The sequence below is a fragment of the Schistocerca americana genome, chromosome X (genome assembly GCF_021461395.2).
Source record: "Schistocerca americana isolate TAMUIC-IGC-003095 chromosome X, iqSchAmer2.1, whole genome shotgun sequence".
In the NCBI taxonomy this organism is placed as follows: Eukaryota; Metazoa; Arthropoda; class Insecta; order Orthoptera; family Acrididae; genus Schistocerca; species Schistocerca americana.
Genome location: NC_060130.1, coordinates 335374714 through 335394855, shown reverse-complemented (window position 1 = coordinate 335394855; position 20142 = coordinate 335374714). Strand labels below are relative to the sequence as shown.

Below are 20142 nucleotides of genomic sequence, written 5' to 3'. Positions count from 1 at the left end.
CAACTGTTTTTACCATAACATCTATTTCATCAAAAGCTTGATGCCATGCACATGAAGATGGTAGCAAATTTACACAATTGGCTACTATTTGTGATGGTTTACAAATTATAAGTCAACAAAGAAATTTTTATGGTTTTTGGTAGGAAAGATTACTCCTTTTGTCCCAAATATCCAAAAAACAGAAAATTGAACTGGTGTAATAAACTTAAAGAAATAAAGAATTGGCACGCTCCACACCTGAGCAAATCTTGACACTGTCTCCCACAGTAGACTTATCATCAAGTGCTGGTACTGTAGAGCTGGTGGGAATGCTGTTCACCTTATTGAGCCACAGAACAGTTAGTAACAATGATAAAATATTAGACTGTGTATCTGCTGTCAAAGGTATGCCAAAGAGCTCACTACTTGGTAATTTCCGCTCATTCTTGCCATATGACTCTTTATTATGCACAGATGATAAAACTTTAATTACACCATTTTTGTTATATAGAAAGCTGTGGCACAACATAATTACAGCAATGGACACACATGCTAGTTGGTTCCAGACAAATTGCCTGCAAATTAATTATAAGAAAACTGAAGATACTGTTTTCAGTTTTAGTGTCTCCAGTGAAGAGTACAAAATAATCTAACTGTTAGGTCTTAACACTGACCAGAGACTCACCTAGGTGAGTAACACGGAAAAATTGTGCTCCAGACTGTCTTGAGTGATTTATCTGATGAACAAATTCAGGAATAACATAAGCAAAGCCCTATTGGTATATGCATATTTTTTATTTTTCCACTCTCACCTTACCTGTGGAATTCTTCGATGGGGTAACTGCTTTGGCTCAGAAATTGTTTTCAGGTGGCAACAAGAAGGCTATCAGATTTATAGTAACAATTTTTAAGAGAAGTATGTAAAACTCATTTCAAAGATCTTAATATTATGACAGTTCCTAGCCTCTATATCTATAGTTATCTCCTCAGTATTAAAGAGAATTTAAATAATTTTGACCTTAAGATGTCCATACAGAAAGAAAACACAGGGACTGGACAGTCAAATGATACTCCCCACAACAGGCTTGCTAATGTTCTTAACAGGCCACAAATATCTTGGCCTCAGATATTTCAACAGAGTCCAAAAAGTAGTCCATTCTTTTGCCTACAGTGCACTTAAAATTATTTTATCTGAGGGGTTTAAGAAAAAGTATACTACTCAAAAAAAGAACAGAAGAAATCAATTTTAAATGACATTAATCTCTGATAAATTACTCCCACATTAAGTTGTAATACTAGAGAATACTAGCAGATTCAAATAATCTACATCAAATGGTTTGTTAACAGATTCCTGCTTACATAATTTTGATGTTACCTGTAACACTGTATTATTGAAGTAGATATCATAAAATTTTATGTACTCCTTCTCTTAACTTTACACTGAGGTGACAAAAGTCATGCAATACCTCATAATATTGTTTCAGACCTGCTTTTGCCCAGTGTACTGCAGCAGGTAAATGTGGTGTGGACTCAGCACATTATAGGAAGTCCCCTGCAGAAACACTGAGCCATGTTGCCCCTATAGTCAATCATAAATGTGAAAGTGTTGCCAGTACAGGATTTTTGTAGTAACTGAATTCCTGATTATATCGTTTAAATGTTTTATTGTATTCATGTTGAGCAGTCGGGGTGGCCAAATCATTTGCTTGAATTGTCCACAATGTTTTTCAACTGAACTGTGAACAATTGTGGCCTTGTGACATGGCACATTATCACCTGCTAAAATATCATTGTTGTTTGGAAAGATGCGGTTCATTAATGACTACAAATGGTCTCCAAGTAACTGAAAATAACCATTTCATTTCAATGATTTGTTCAGGCCATATTAATATAGAGCATTCAGTGAAACAGTTTCTGCAATTAGTTCTTTTGTAGTGTTCCAACATATTTCTCCTGATATTTCAACTATAAATCCTATAGTCATTGTCATGGAGTGTCTTCCATTGTCTTCTGAGTTCACTGTTGTGTTGTTCCTTTAAGTGCCAGTATCGTAATACGAGGAAGTCTTCAAAAATTGCAATAACCATAATTAAAAATAGAACTGAATGTGGACAATGGAGGTCAATAAATCTTATGAATTAATTTCTGAGTCAGTCAAATTATGACAAGTTTTTGATTCACAAGAGAAATTACAATGACAGCATATAAGAGATATGAGCAGAATCCAAGTACTGGAATTGTCTAATTTGAAACCCTCATATTGATTGCTTATATTTCTTGCTAGTTGTTTTTCGCTGCTTCCTTAAGCTGACACTCCCAGAAAGATGTAATGGTGGACAGTTTTTGAAAGTGTTCATAGTTAAAACAGTGGTGAGCAGAGGTGGAATACTGAGCCATTGCTGATTCATTCAGGTGAAGAAGAAAATATCAGCTGCCTAAGTTCATTTTGCTGTTTTTGTACAGTTTGTGTGGTTTGGCCAATATATAATATTTATCACAATGACACAGATTCTTACTTTTCACTGTAGATCCTCTCTGACCTTTCCCAGAGAAGTTTCTGATGTCAGAAAGGTCACCCGTATCAAACTTAACACCTTGATCCTTACTATTTTTAAGAAATGGCTTCTTACACAGGGAAAAAAAACACTGTAGAACTGACAACATCTCTATTTGCTTCTTCTTCCTTGACTCTTGATTACTACTGAGGCATGACTTGCACAGTTTTCTTAATGAGATATGGCGAAACTTCATGCTCATGGAAAACTGTCTTTTAGTCTTCTAGCTCATTTAGAGACTGTCAGCTTCAATCGCAATATGCAACCCGTGAATCTTGGGTCCAAATGACCAATTTTGTATGTAAGGGTTGGTGCTGGATTCTACAGAGAAACAAAATCTAGCTGAACAGTTGTAGACTGGCACACAAGTCCTCTCCAATGCAAATCTATGGGGAATGGTAGACAGTGCAGGCAAATAAACATGGTACGAGAGACCAGTTTCTTAGTGTCATCTGAATGCAAAGCATATGTGGCATTACAAGCCCTTGTAAATATGTGACTAAAGACAATGACACACCAGCTGAGCAAACAATGCTAATTTACCCTTGATGAAGATCTGTAAGATCCCAGAATGCCTTAGATAAAAAAATACCACAATAATCATTGAATTACTAGTGACTCAAAATAATTTCACAGATATAGCGATAGAAGTGAACGGTAAGTGTGGAGGGAAATCCTTATAAGTAAGAATTTTTTGCGAGTTTAAATATTTTATGCACATTTGAATATGATTTTATGGTTAATCATTGCTCTCTTGGATGTAGCCAGCTGACAAGATTAGATCTGAGTAAGGCTTTACAACTTACCTTAATTAGGGGATAAAGGTTGGTCATGGACATTAGCATCAATGGATGTAACACATCCATTATGAGGATGGAAAGAGGTCAACCAAAGAATCATGTGAGCCCAGATCATCACATTAACCATAAAATTAGCTTACTTGTTCTACACTGTGGTAATATGGTAGTGACAGAATACCAGTATTCAATTGGGTATAATCATTGTCAGATTTTTTCTGTCTACTTCATGCTTCTAGGTTTCAACAACACCAAACTATTGGAGGAATTATGTTGACTAGCAGAGAAGCACCTTGTCCAGTGCCTGCATCTGGAATCCATATGATACCATATAGCAAGCCTTCAATTGAATACAAGACAAAATGGAAAATAGGAGAGTAATTCATCACTCATTTATCTACAAAACTATAGCTAGTTACTGAGCATTATATGCTTCTTCTATTGGATTAGAGAAATGTTGACACATCATGATTGAAGTCTCTTTTATGATCTTAAATCTAAAATTATCTGTGTTAAGTAATATCAGTAGCCTAGAAATCGCCTTTCACAAATATCTGTTGACCCAATGAACAGGTAATATTTAGAAATTTTGCGAATAACACAAAGGAAAGAATTTGTATTTAAATAGATTGTCAATGTAATTCATCAACAGACACCACCAGCAGTTGCCTTTGAAAAATGTAATGTGCGCAGCTCAAGTATCTCCTCTAAAGCAGAAATAAACATTTGTCTGCCTCCATAGCTAATTTTGCAGTACATTTGATATCTGTTGAACTTGTGGCTACTACCTCAGTGGGAGTACTGGAGCAGTGTGGACCCAGCTTTGTAATGGCAGCTGGGGTTCTGCTTGAGTAAGAAGTAGTAGCTCCAAGGTCTGGGAAGGTTTCGAAGGCTAGGAGAATGGTATGCTGATCCCATGCCCTCTATATGGTATCTCAGTGACACCTTTGGTAGGGGATGACTTGGCAATTAGTTGGTACTCAACGACCTGACACAGCCAGTAGATGTAGCTTAAGCTTTAGAGAGAAATATTTCCAAGGCATATTAAGAACATGTAGAAATTATCAGAAATAGCAGTTCCTAATCATTCTGGAGTTTCTCATCATCAAAGTCTCATATGTAGGTTAGCAATAATATGTGCAGAGAATGTGTGCATTCCTTATGCTCCATGCAAGTCTTCACTAAGTTTCAGTTGCATGACAGCCCCTCAAATGGTGTAACTATCACCCAGTAAGATGTTGTTGTAGTGACATGGATGCTATTGCTGTACAATGATCCAAACTGCTTGCCAGAATGTGGTAGGTTGAAATTACACCGGGAATAAAATTACTTTTCACCTCTTTTCAGAAAAAAAAGATTTTTAAACCTGGATTTGTGCCACTGGGAACTAAATAAGGATAGAAACTTCAAACATGCTTTATTAAAACGAGGAAGTCAGTATAATATATACAGGGACTTGGATTTTTACGCGATTTTAGTGGGCTGACACAGTAGAATGCCTGAGATTGTAGGATTTTATGAGCTCTAGTGAGCTATGTTGCTAGTATGATATCACACGTGTTGTATCAGCTGTCAGTAGAGTAGAACTGGTGGTCTGTGGGTGATAATGTGTGGCAGTTGGTGCAATGAACAGTTGCATTTGGGTAAATGGTTGACACTCAGTGGACGATTGACAGATGTCAGCCATTGAACATTAGTTCTCTTATGGGTGTATGGCTGTTTATAAGTTGGCCTAGGCTACTTAGTCAGGCTTACTGATAATTCAAGAAGGTTATTTTTAAATGTTCTGAACTCCAAAGGATAGTCAGAGTGTCTTCTCCAAAGGAGAAATATGACAAGGAAAAATCAAAAGTAGCATAGGATGCAGTGTACTGCAACTATGCAGGAGCAGAGTAGAAGAAGCTGTCCTGAAGTAACTGGAACAGAGCAGAGTGAGAGCTCATGAGAATTACTAATGGACAGCAAAGTCAAAATATGAATCAGTACAGGAATCAGACTGAGAAAGCAGAAACAGGGTATGAAGATCTAGTACAGTTTCATGATAATAACAGTTAAATATCTGATTATTTCCCATGATAAGTTGAACAAAAGTTGAGCTTGTGCATAACCTATTTATTAAAAAATATTGGCTAGCACCATACTATTCAAACTTGATATCGTCACGGCTGCAAACAGCATAAGTCTTTCTCCTTGTGCTCAGACTCTCTTCAAGTACACACTGCCTGATGTCATGTACACAAGCTATAGAAGTTGCATTCACTGTATAATAACAGTGTAACACATATCTGTGACCACATTTTTGACTACTTAATACATCTAAGTGGAGACTGTGAGTCATGTCATCGCAATAACACCCAAAACTTTGAAACAAATAATATGAACAACAAAATTTTTAAAAAGGCAGCCTCTTTCTAGTGTGCAAATAATGATGGAAAAAAACCAAAGTAATTTTTTTTAGAGCTATTCACAGGCACAGGAAACAAAATGATGTGTACAGTAACAATAATAATAATAATAATAATGAAATGGTGAAGGTGTTCAGCTACTAAACTATCATAACAAAAACATTAGTTAAAAGGTAAAACCTGTTTTAAAATATTTACCCTTTTACTATGAAAGGCGTACATCAGCTTGTTAGGATAATGAGTAGCTTCATTGTGTGGCCTTCCCTGGATATGAATTCCAACAAACAAACGTTTAATGATCATAATAAATGAAAATGTACCTAAAATCAATTTTAAACAAAAATATAGATCAGTTCTAGAGAATAGTAAAAGTATTTACCCTGTTCCTTTGCATTTGTGTATTTGTAACTGTGAGTATTAACGCATTATGTGCCACTTTTCAGCATTCATAATAATTATACAATGGATAGGAATTCCACCTCAAATAAATAAATTTTGGACAAAAAGGTTCACCTTGATAAAGAAAAAGCCTTAAGAAGAGTATGAATTCCAATCATAAAGCACCCATCATGGAAATAACATGTGGAAAAGATAGGCTGATACTGTGAAGATGACACATTGAGATGAAGACAGGTACTACGAAAAGACACCTACACATTTGCTTTTGACCAAAGCCTTCATCAGAAACGGAAAATCACACACACACATACACATTCATTCACACAAGCAAGCAAAATTCATGCATGTATGACCGCCATCTAGAGTATATCAGTTTCAGCTGCTGAAGGTGTCTGTCATATGTGAATGAGGTGTACTCACTTGGGTGAATGAATGTGTGTGCATGTTTCATTTCCTGATGGAGGCTTTCACTGAAAGCTAACGTGCCTTAAGTATTCACTTGAGTTACATTCTATCCCTAACTTTGTTTTTAGCATCAGTGTCTCCCTTGGTTAATATACTTTTCATTGACTTGGTACTACTAATATTTTCTGCTTCTTGATTCTTTACATTTTCATTTATTTCATCCAATTGGCCATTCATTTTCTCTAAAACTTGCAATATTAAATTCTGGTGATCCACTTTGATTTCAGAGCTATTCACAGAACATATGCTGTTTTCATTCTCTGTAGATTTACAGTCATTGATGACTTAATATCGCAATATCCACTTGATTTATTCATTTTGACACTCTTGCTAAACCAAGTTCAAGTTTCAAAAACATACCTCTATACCAGACAGCTCAATTTTTATTGTTTATACTTATCTTGTGGAGTACTGCTGCTTGAAACTAGTGCACCAATTTTGCTGCTGCTGTGTAGTCGATGCTGCCTCTTGTTGTGTTTTCCAGCTGCCTTCCAAGGGCTGTTGCTGCTCAGTGGCACCTCATGGTTGTTATACTGGTGGTTCACCATTGCCAACACAGCTGCAGCTCCCGATATCCTTGTAGATCTTCAGTGTCCTTTAGCATTCAAACATAATCTTGAATTACTCTTCTGCTGTAACTTCATTCAGTGCCTAAGTTATAACTTTCATTTTCCCTGTGCTTTTGTCACACAGAAGTTCTTGTACAGTTGTTATGATAATAACAGTTAAATATTTGAATATTTTTTTATAGTCTAAATAAGAATTTGAATAGCACAGAACAGATTATTAAAACAAATTAACTAGTACAGCTTATATACCAGAGTACTTTAATAAATTCTTTATAAATGTAACAAAGTGTGATGTAGATGGAACAGATTATCACAACAAAGTAAATCCCTTTGGCTCAGGTGAAAACTCAGAAAAATTTACAAAATTCTTAAAAGTTTCTGTGGAGGATGTAGAAAATACTATTCTAACATTAAAAAGCAAAAAAATCTGCAGGTTGGGATGGAATACCCATCAAAGTTATTAAAGTGGTGCACAACAGAATTGGAAACCCGCCAGCTCAAATAATAAGTCAATATTTTGAAGAGTGCTGTTTCCCGGAGGTAATAAAATATGCTGAAGTCAAACCACTCTTCAAGAAGGGATCAAGAGAGATCGTGGGAAATTATCATCCTATGTCGATTCTCGCAGTTCTATCTAAAATATTTGAAAAACTTGCTGTTGAACAAATCCAAAACTTCATAGCAAAATATTCTGTTACTCTAAACAACCAATTTGGTTTTCAGTGGGGGGAAAACACCACAGATGCAGTAAACAGTTTCATTGAGAAAATAAGTACATCATTAGACAAGAGAAATAAGGTGGCAGCAATTTTCTGCGACCTCACAGACGCATTTGATTCTGTAAACCATGCATTGCTTGTTACAAACTTGAAAAATATGGCATTAGCCCGACTTATCAAACTGAAAACAAAGAGATAGCATCTCTTCAAATGGCTCATTTGATTATTCTGACTGGAAAAATATAGCTCAGGGTGTTCCACAATGTTCGATATTAGGTCCAGTCACATTTGTCTTCTATGTTAATGACTTACCATTAAGTATAAGCTCCCTATCAATTCTGTTTAGACGGCCGGTGTGGCCATGCGGTTCTAGGCGCTTCAGTCTGGAACCACGTGACCGCTACAGTCGCAGGTTCGAATCCTGCCTCGGGCATGGGTGTGTGTGATGTCCCTAGGTTAGTTAGGTTTAAGTAGTTCTAAGTTCTAGGGGACTGATGACCACAGATGTTAAGTCCCATAGTGCTCAGAGCCATTTTTGAACGAATTCTGTTTGCAGATTATACTTCTGTCTTAGTTGAAGATCATGATTTGGAAAAAATTCCCAAATCTGTGATCAGAAACCTTAGAAACTTGGTTTCAGGTAAACAGGTTGAATCTAAACATATCTAAGACTCACATGATGCAGATCAAAATCAAACAGTCAAAATGTGAGCAGATTAAGATTGTACACAGGAATCAACGTACAGAGGAAGCTGATTCAGTCAAATTCTTAGGTCTAAATTCAGATAAAAATTTGAACTGGCAGGCACACATTGAATACGTAGCAAACAAAATGAGCAACTTTGCTTCTGCAGTGGAACCAAACCTGTATGTGGTTTTTACGCATTTTTGCGCATCCAGTTACTTGAATACGAAGCAGGTACTAACATCCTGCTACAGACACATGGTGCACAAATATTTAGAAAGATTCACATATTCCCTTCAGGAGGGAGTGGTGGTGTCAGGAATGGCATATGTGCACAATTTACAACCAATATTGCCTCAACCCATACCACAGAGCTGACCTCTTAGAATAAATAGGAAAAGGCAAAAACAAGAAGAAAAAGAAGACGAAGAAAAACATAATTTGGAAATCATTATTCCTACAGCTGCCTCATGGTCAGTCATACCAATTTCTTGTGGAAATTCTCAATGATGTAAATAGTGCAGTCGATTGTGGGATGATTAAAATCTCTTAGCTTGATGAACAATATGAGTGGGTGACATTTTTACTAGTAATCTCAGGTTTTCTCTCAGGCTTCAGTTATGTCTTGTGGTGAATTTACTTTTTGGTAGATGGACCCAATAATAAGTTGCAATGCCTCTGCTGTAACGATCCAAGATGGTGAAACTAGCCCACTTCTGCTAGCAGCCATAAAAACGAAATAGCCAATCATTGTATAGTTGTAAAGCTGCCATCTAGGGCACATTCAGATGTATCTGAATTATCTGAATAGAGTTGACTGGCACTCTGCACGAAAGTATCTGAATGATCTGACTAATTTAAATTGGTGGCATGTTCAAATCTATCTGAATGACCTGAATTGTGTAAAGCCAGTCAGCAGTAGCTCAGAGTTTCCATATTGCTCATGCTCAAAAATATCCAATCATTTTGACATGTGTGATCGAAACAATCACTCAGAACTACTATCTTGTTCTTTTAATGTCATGCCCAAAAGTATCTCAATGAGCTTACAAACAAAAAAGCCAATCAGTAACGAATGCATATGATTGTCAAAAGCTAACTGTGGCAGGTGAAGGTGTAGAGAGCAGCAGGATGTTTCACCAGTGCACACACACACACACACACACACACACACACACCTGCATAGCATCTGCAAGTCATTGTGCGTATGCAGCCAAAACATGCACTCTCTCACAAAGTAATCCAGGGCTTACGTGTTTTATCGAGTGTCAGACATTTTATGAAAGCTTTGTTTATTTTTTTCATATGATTTTTGCAATTAGGTGAATCGGTATTCATTTACTTGTAATTCTGATTTTGGAGTAATTTTCTACTCTAGGTCATGACATGTAATATCCCAGCAGATATGAGAACCAACAAACCAAAATGTATAAAGTCCGTTGATTCAAATTTTTCAGGAAAAGTGAAAAACTGATATATACTAAACTATTCAATGGAACATAATGCCGTTTTCACAGTTAATTCCGTTTTGGGATATCGAATTCGATTCCACATTAATTTTAAAAGCTTGTTTATATTTAATCCATACAAAAGATACAATCGCTGGCTTTCGTTTCTACTGTAATGACTTTCGGTGGCTTCCAGTTTTGATAATAGTTCTACCATATGCTTTCTTATAGTTTCATACTTTGTAATCTTATGATCAACCCCCCCCCCCCCTTTCTATCTGTTAGTCATCTCCCAGATGCAATTCCTTTTGCAATGTTATTTAATCTTGTTTGTCCAGTACCGAAGCATTTCCCAAAAAATAAAATTGCAGCACGTACAATAATTTTCTCACTCCCTGATTTCACCTGCAGTTTACAAAAATCCTTGTTAGCGTGTGATAGTTAAGCTACTTACTTAACTTTCTGAAATAATAATGTTCTTTGTTTAGATTAGCATGTAGGAACATTAACTGCAAGTATTCCAAAGTCTGTTGGATCATTTCCTGTTTATTATCTGCAGAGATACTCTTCATTAAGAAGAAAAATTAAAATGAAAAATAGGGTAAATCTGTATCAAACCCCCGGCTTACGTGATATTTCACTGTAACAGCTGCTGGTTTTACTTTGGCATTCTCTCCATGAATACGCCAATGCTTAGGAATGCTTATGTCCAGAAGATACTAACTTCTGGAGGTTCATGTTTTTATTTGGCGTAGCCAACACATTTATTTTGGTTCTACATAGAATGTTTACTGGGATAGAACAGCAATTGCAACGACCCTCTCTATGTTGGCAGGGAGTATCGGAATTCATTAAATGAGGATCATTATCACGATTTCTAGGACGAAAGGAATAAGAAAATACTATGTATCATGGCATTATTTACTGATGGATGTTATGGAAACCAATTCCATTTTTCTAGTAAAAAGGAATAAACAGAAGATTTACCTGATTTCAGTTTCCGCTTCTATTGTCATTTCTTCTTCATTCTTTTTCTTGTTCCACGATCTTTATACTCCTCCCCTAGAGCCGCACTTTCCTCTTCTAAACCCGCTGGATGCAGTACACACGAAACACAAAAGAATACTGCTGCTATGCAGTATTAACAATAATGATTTTGCTAAAACAGTGTCAAACAATACCAGAAGGCAACAATGCTGACTAAAACTTTGAACAGTCAGGCACAACTCACATAGATGAAACAAAAGCAAACTGAAATGTAAATGGTGTACATTATACATCCTGTTTCATTCAATCATGTGGACAATATATGATTTCTTTTAACTGCTCATTTTGAAGATACTTTTTTAGTGTTACAATATACAGATAGACGCAATCTCATTGGTGGGCCATGGGCCGGCCGGTGTGGCCGAGCCGTTCTAGGCGCTTCAGTCTGAAACCGCGCGATCGCTACAGTTCGAATCCTGCCTCGGGCTTGGATCTGAGTGATGTCCTTAGGTTAGTTAAGTTTAAGTAGTTCTAGGGGACTGATGACCTCAGATGTTAAGTTCCATAGTGCTCAGAGCCATTTGAACCATTTTGGTGGGTCATGTACATCTACATCTACGTGATTACTCTGCTATTCACAATAAAGGGCTTGGCAGAGCGTTCAGTGAACCATCTTCAAGCTGTCTCTCTAACGTTACACTCTCGAACGACGCGCAGGGAAACCGAGCACTTAAATTTTCCTTTGCGAGGTCTGATTTCTTTTATTGCACCGTGATGATAATTTATCCCTACGTAGGTGGGTGCCAACAGAGTGTTTTCGCTATCTGAGGAGAGAACTAGTGATTGAAATTTCATTAGAAGTTGCCGTCGCAACGAAAAACGCCTTTGTTTTAATGATTGCCACTCTAATTCAGGAATAATGTCTGTGGTATTATCTCCCTTATTTCGCGATAATGCGAAACGAGCTCAACTTCTTTGAACTTTTTCGATGTTATCCGTCAGTCGCACCTGATGCCGATCTCACACCACACAGCAGTACTCTAGAATATGGAGGACAAGCATGGTATAAGGAGTCTCTTGAGTAGACCTGTTGCACCTTCTAAGTGGTCTGTCAATAAATCGCAGACTTTGGTTTGTTCTACCCACAACATTATCTATATCATCGTTCCAATTTAGGTTATTTGTAATTGTAATCCTTGAGTATTTAATTTAATTTACAGCCTTCAGAATTGTGTGACTTGTCTCGTAATCGAAATTAAACTGATTTCTGTTAGTTCTCATGTGAATAACTTCACACTTTTCTTTATTCAGGGTCAATTGCCACTTTTCACACCATACAGATATCTTATTTAAATCATTTTGCAATTCGGTTTGGTTATCTGATGACTTTAAAAGACGATAAATGACAGCATCATCTGCAAATAATCTAAGACGGCTACTCAGTTAGTCCCCTATGTCGTTAATATAGACCAGGAACAATAGAGGGCCTGTAACACTTCCTTCGGGAACGCCGGATATTACTTTGGCGTTTTACTCAATGACTTTCTGTCTGTTACTACGAACTGTGACCTTTCTGACAGGAAATCATGAATCCAGTCGCACAACTGAGGCGATATTCCATAGACACGCAGTTTGGTTAGAAGACGCTTGTGAGTAACGGTGTCGAAAGCCTTCTGGATATCTGATAATGTGGAATCAATTTGACATCCCCTGTCGATAGCACTCATTACTTCATGAGTATAAAAAGCTAGCTGTCTTTCACAAGAACGATATTTTTTGAATCCGTGTTAACTATGTGACAATAAAGTGTTTTCTTCGACATAGGCCTACTTCATGTTGTTCGAACACAGTATATGTTCCAAATCCCTGCTGCAAATCGACGTTAGTATTACGGGCTTGTAATTCAGCGGGTTACTCCTGCTTCCCTTTTTCGGTATTGGTATGACTTGAGCAATTTTCCAGTCTTTAGGTACGGATCTTTCTGTGAGTGAGAGGGTTGTATATAAACGCTAAATATGGAGCTATTGTATCAGCATACTCTCTAAGGAACCTGACTGGTATACAATCTGGATCGGACGCTTTGACTTTATTAAGTGATTAAAGCTGCTTTGCTACACCGAGGATATCTACTTCTATATTTCTCATATTGGCAGTTATTCTTGATTGGAATTCATGAATATTTACTTCGTCTTCTTTGGTGAAGGAATTTCAGAAAACTGAATTTAATAACTCTGCTTTGGTGGCACTGTCATCAGGGACTGCACCGTTGTTATCCCGCAGTGAAGGTATTGATTACGTGTTGCCACTGGTGTGCCAGAGTCGCTTTGGGTTTTCTGCCAGATTCCGAGACAGAATTTCGTTGTGGAAATGATTAAAAGCATCGCGCATTGAAGTACACGCTACATTTCGAACTTCTGCAAAACTTTGCCAATTTTTGGGATTTTGCGTTCTATTAAATTTGGCATGCTTTTTCCGTTGCTTCTGCAGCAGCCATTTGACCCGTTTTGCGCACCATGAGGGATCAGTAGCATCACTTATTAATTTATGTGGTATACATCTCTCAACTGTCATCGATATTATCTCTCTGAAATCATTCCACATGTGCTCTACGCTTACATAATCAGAACGGAAGGAGTGAAGGCTGTCTCTTAAAAAGGCGTTAAGATCATTTTTATCAGCTTTTTTCAAGATAGATATACCTTGCGTTTGTATTTGATGGCTGTAGATGTTACGATATTCAGCCTAGCAGCAACTGCGTTGTGGTCGCTGATCCCTGTATTCGTCACGATACTCCCTATTTGTCCAGGATTATTTGTAGCTAAGAGGTCAAGTATGCTTTCGCAACCATTTACGCTTGGAGTGGGCTCATGAACTAATCGTTCAAAACAATTTTCTGAGAAAGCATTCAGTACAATTCCGGATGACGTTTTATGGCTGCCGCCAGCCTTAAAAGTATAATTTTTCCAGCATATCGAGGTAGATTGAAGTCATCATCAACTATAAATACGACGGGGAGTTGGAAAATAAGTTTCCTCTGTCGACTGTGGTCAGAGTTGTGTGTGAAAGGAAAAAAAAGCGAGTGAGACATTAAAAATAAGACATATCTTTATTTTTCTACATAATGGTTCAAATGGCTCGGAGCACTATGGGGCTCAACTGCTGTCATTAGTCCCCTAGAACTTAGAACTAGTTAAACCTAACTAACCTAAGGACATCACACACATCCATGCCCGAGGTAGGATTCGAACCTGTGACCGTAGCGGTCTTGCGGTTCCAGACTGCAGCGCCTTTAACCGCACGGCCACTTGGGCCGGCCTTTCTACATAATTTCCAATACATTGAAACATTTGTCATACCGCTTTATAAGCTTCAAAAACCCTTCCAGGGAAAAATCATGGCGTTGCATACGTTGAACGGCTTGTTTGACGTCAGCATTGCTGCCAAAGTGCATTCCGCCGAGAGTCTTCTTCGAAGCAGGAAACAGATGGAAGTCACTTGGTGCGCGATCGGGACGGGAAGCCTAACATACACACCATTGTGGTTAGAACCACTCGGAAGTTACGTCAAAATGACGTATACGCAAACGCGTTGCACACTTGTCGACTGATTGAGATCCGTGGTCGAATCGAGTTAGGTGAAATTTTTCGAGCCACACTGGAATGTTTCTTAACACGTCGGTACGTGTCTGCTGAATAATGTTGAAACGAGTGTGATCCGCTGATATATGACCGTAATGTGAAAGAGATATGGCTGTTATCGCATGTACACTGTAGCGGAGAACTGGAAATATATTTATAAATTACGTACAAGTAAATAAATCGTACGGATTGTCACCTTATCGGAATTTACCTGTTTCTTGACCACACTGTGATTGATCTGCCTATTCCGTCGAGGACCAAATAGGTGGCATAAAAGCTGTGCGTCACGTTTACACCTTAACAATAAATGCAGTATTTCCGTAACACATTCCATAAACCATCGTGTATAACCGTAGAGAGAAGCTAAACAATGCCATTGCTTACTAGAAACAGCATTTGTTGTCGATTACGCAGCTCAGCTGTTACTTGCGTTAAAAAATAGATATGTTTCCTACATTATGCCTCACGGGAAGTGAATGCCTTTTGCACTCATCTTAGTTAATTATTAAACAACTTTTCAGAAAAAGCAGCCTTTGTTATACATTTAAGTGGTGGTGGCTTGGCTACATACCTTACAGGACAGCTTCTAATCTTGTTTATTAGTAATGGTTTCTATGGTCATAGAAATGAATCTTGATGATGCAAAAACTGCTTTAAAGGATCATGCAAGAAACCTCCAATGGCAACACAAAATTCTTTAAAAAACTTCTTCCTGTGTTCATTCTACCACAGTCAAATTAGTAAGAATACTTGTGTGTTGTGCTTGAATAATGAAATGCGGTGTCCTCACGCAAAAACTGTATATCGATTTAAGAAGAATGGGTAAATGACGTGACTTCACAAGCTAAAAGGCAGTTTGCTACGGAGTTCACAGCTTTCTCAGCAGGAAGAAAGAAGAGTAAATGACAAGCTGTGTTACAAAGTGTGTTATCTTAAACCTTTCACACTATTTCCACTTTCCTGGCAATTTAACACTTACAGCACGGTGCCCGTACGCCATACGGGCGCGGCCGCCCTGACGTTGGCGACGGCGCCCGTATACCGTACGGGCGAGCCCTTATTGGGCTCTGTAAGCGCGTTTAGCGCGTCTCCGAAGCAGTTTCGTCAACTAATGTGGAGGTATTTCATTCTTCTTCCGCAAGAGGCAAGCACTTACCGGTCATCTCATCCTGGGAGCGGCTGTGAGCACTGCAAAGACGAAGTTACCTGCAGTTCATTCACAGGTGTTTACGATCGTGAAAATATCGCAGAGTGATTTGACGGAGGCAGAGATCTTAGATATTCTTTATGGGGATGCAGGATGTGAAATTGACGATTCTGACAACGAGGATTCGTACTCTCCAGACGAAAGTACAAGTGATGATTCAGGTAAGTATATGTGTCAGTTGTTCATAAAGTGAAGAGTTCATTGCCGCATTTTGTATTGTGAGTAGTGTTCATTACTTCACTTGCATTTAGTACCTTTTAGTACCAATCTTAGCATTATTTTCTTTCTATGCAGACAATGGTACAGACCATCAGTCACCATCTGCGGTACCTGGTCGTGTGTGGCTCACTGAGCACAAAGAGCAAGATTGGTCGGAACTAGACGTTCAGCCAGCACTGCGGGATCTCCAGGAAGTAGTCGGCGTAGCATCGCATTTTTAAGATGCCGCTGAGGAGCTTCGATATTTTAGTTATTTCTTTGATGACGACCTTATTCGGCTCATCAAAAGTGAAACGAATCTGTACGCTGGAAACGTTATTACGACAATGAAACGCAAAGGTAGCCTGAAAATAAACTCTGTTTGGCATAAGTGGTCTGCAGTAAAATTGCAAGAGATTTACTGGTCTCTCAGTATTATTTTGCATATGTGCGTCGCCAAATTGCCGAAAATCAGTGATTATTGGTTAACAGACCCGTTTCCACAGACAGGATTTGCGAGTAAATTGTTGAGTCGCGATCGATTTTGCGCTACATTGTCGATATTACACTTGAATGACAATGCTACGTTCACTAGCAGAGGCGAAGAAAAGCACGACCCACTTCACAAAGTGAGGCCTTTGTTTGATTTCTTTGTGAATAAAAGCAAAATTAGTTTTCGTCCAGGCATGAATCTGACAATAGATGAGGCAAATGTCCCTTTCGTGGTAGAAAAATCTTCAGAGCATACATGAAAAACAAACCCAATAAATATGGAATAAAATTGTATGCTCTCTGCGATTCATCAACCGGTTATATGCTAAACTGTGATGCATGTACAGGTTCTGCAGGCAGTGTTGACAATAGTATTCAAAAATGGTTCAAATGGCTCTGAGCACTATGGGACTTAACATCTATGGTCATCAGTCCCCTAGAACTTAGAACTACTTAAACCTAACTAACCTAAGGACAGCACACAACACCCAGTCATCACGAGGCAGAGAAAATCCCTGACCCCGCCGGGAATCGAACCCGGGAACCCGGGCATGAGAGACAATAGTATCTAGGGACTTGTAAAAAGGTTGTGTTCACAGTACTTTGGCAAAGGACATTGCATTTATATGGATAGGTACTACACCTGTCCATCTCTTTTGGACATGTGGGAAAATAAAGCTCTTGGAGTGGGAACTGTAATGAAAAACAGGAAAGGTTTGCGACGAATATTCAGAACACTAAAACTAAAAAAAAAAAGTTAGTTTTTCAAACGAAATTCCATCTCTTGGCAGTGAAGTGGAAGTCAGAAAGAGATGTTGTTTATCTTTCCACAAAGCATAAGTCTACCAGCACTAGTATTCAAGTGAGGGCCAAAGGTGGAATAGCAGAAATTGTAAAGTAAGACGTTATTATTGATTACAATAAGAATGAAGCTGGGTTGACAGAGCAGATCAGTTCTCCAGCTATTATCCGTTTGCCCGATAACTTTAAAGTGGTGGTAAAAGCTGTTTTTCCACTTGTTTATCATGTCAACTGTCAACAGTTTTATTTTATGTAAAGAGAACACTAGGAAGAATGTATCCCTAGTAGACTTTATTCACAGAGTGGGGAAGAAATTAGCTGAGAAGGGCGGAAATATTTTTCACCAACAAGCCGCTTCATCCTCACAAATTGAGAGGACATTTGCAAGGCACTTTCCAGAGAAGGTCCCACCCACTGCAAACAAGGTGAATACTACTAGGAATTGCAAATTATGTTCAGACAGGGGTAAGAAAGAGACGGGTAAGCGCATCAGGAAGGAAAAAAGATGGTGATGCAAACCTGTGGCATTGGCCTTTGCTCCCACAGTGTTTCCAGGATTTTCACACAAAGGCTAACTACATCTGAACTATTAAAATACTCTAGTTTACAGGTACCTGCAGTTAGACAGCCCAGTGATATTTTGTTTTAAATTTAGATACAGTAATAATGGCATTACTGAAGAGAGAGATCACGTAAAACTTTTTTATGCACGACATTTTTATGTTTTCTTTTTTTAATTATAACACCCATTTGTATTTTATATTGTAAAATACACTCACATTCATGTAAAGCTCTTACTTTTTCCTTTTAAATGATGCAATAACAATATTCCTATCATTTTTCTGTTATTTGTAATTTAATTTCAAACATCCATTAAATATGCCAGTTCACAGCCAAGTGCCGGGTGTAAAGAGGGCAGTGTTGAAAGTGTTAAATATGCACACTTCACAGCTGAATGAAATATTTCATTTTGTATATGAATCCAGTTCTAGTAGACTTTCTTCTCATATGGCTGTGACTGTTCAGTTTTTGAAAATTTTACTAACAATTAACAAACGACAGAACACTATGAAGCTTTTCATAAAGCATTCTTACTGTGAGAGCATATAAAAATTTGTTCTGCAGCCTTCCAGGATCATGGTACCTCTACGATTTGCACCACATAATGCAAAGTCACTGTAGATTTGATTCAGATGTTCAAATGGTGTGAAGTGTAAGGTGTTTATTGTGCGACTCAATTTTGATTAAGAGACGTTCTCCAGAAAACACTTGTTTTACTACTGCTTTGCATCTGGTATCCTCTAAATAATGATAAAATAGGATGCACTACTGTCTAGCAAGATGACCAGATTTAAAAAGACTGCAGTAACAGCTGTGTTACATTAACTGTGGTTAGGAAGACAGGCTACTGTTTACCTTTCAGATAACAGTGAAAGATAATAGTTTCTGCTGTCATCTGCAAAGTAAGTAGCAGTCTGACTTCCTATTGAGATAAAGCTGTGCGTTATTTAAACTTGTTGTTGAGGCTGTGATACATACAGGTTCTGCATTTTGAAAATTCCAGTAACACTTCAAATTAAATAAATGAGACGTTAGTAACAAATGCATGTAGTGTTGCAAACTTCTTAAATAGGTACAGTACTTTGTTTCTGTTACTGACAGGTTGAGGTTATCAGGTTTAGATAACAGTGCAATTGACCATCTGAGACCACTCCCTGCAAATAACTTCAGTAAAATGGAAATAACACTCACTTGTCCGTAAAAAGTAGCATCCATTACAAAATTCTTAAAGTATTCTAGTGATATTATTAAAAGAGTGTTCATGTGAGTTGAGATGTGCCTCAAGTTACTTGTGTAATCAATCTCTTATCGGTGAAACATTTTCAGACTGGCTAAAATATATTTATGTTAAGCCTCTTTACAAGATGGGGATTAAAGGGATACTGTCAAATTTTGGTCATTTTTACTTTTGCTGGCTTCTCCAAAAATGTTTGAAAAGGTTGTGTCTAAGAATCTTCTTAAGCATCCAACTGCAAACAACATATCCAAGTCACATTTTGGGTTCCTTATGCTTACTGATGTAGAGAAGAGTATTTACACATACTGTGGGACTAATTCATAAGATAACAAATTAGATGCTACTGGCATTTTCTGTGATCTGTCAAACGCCTTTGACTATGAATCACAGCTTTCTCTCAAGAGAATTATAATATTGTGATGCTACTGGCAGTTCTGCAAAATGGTTCGAGACTGACCTAACTAACAGGAAACAAAGACTATCATTGCAAATACATGCAGAGTAAGCACATTGTCTTCATCTGATTGGAAAGAAATTACGTGTGATGTTCCTCAAGGTACCATCTTGAATCTGTTGTTTATTCCTGTCTACAGTAACGACCTCTTGTCTGTTAAACTGCCAGATGCTAAGTTTGTTTTGTTGGCACATGACACAAACAATGCAATAAATAGCAAGTCAAGTACAGGTTTAGAAATGGCTACTAATCAAATTTTCGCTGTCATTAAACTTTTAAAAGGCCCACTATGTGCAGATAAGAACCTGTAAAATATTTGTTCCCAACATGTGTACAATGTATGAAGACATGCAAATAGAAGCGGTTGACAGTGTTAAATGTATGGTGTTACAACTCAATAATAAATTCAGTTAGGAAGGGGTGTGCCACAAAATTGCTCAAGCAATTCACAAGTTCACAAGTTTGTATTTGCGATGTGAATGATGTCAGATGCAAGAGATATAAATAGAAGAAACTTGCATACTTTGTTTGCTTTCATATTTTGAG

General features: G+C 37.8%; 1 protein-coding gene across 1 annotated transcript; it reads left to right on the top strand.

The window, feature by feature from the left end:
• The first annotated feature begins 16398 nt into the window (after positions 1–16398).
• Positions 16399–16803, top strand: LOC124556005 (piggyBac transposable element-derived protein 4-like). Its single transcript, XM_047130046.1, has one exon. It carries the CDS (start codon positions 16399–16401, stop codon positions 16801–16803), a length of 405 nt encoding a protein of 134 aa, XP_046986002.1.
• Positions 16804–20142: the final 3339 nt, after the last annotated feature.

Excerpts from the sequence above, each read along its gene's own strand:
- LOC124556005 (XM_047130046.1), top strand. The coding sequence starts at position 16,399 with ATGAAACGCAAAGGTAGCCTGAAAATAAACTCTGTTTGGCATAAGTGG.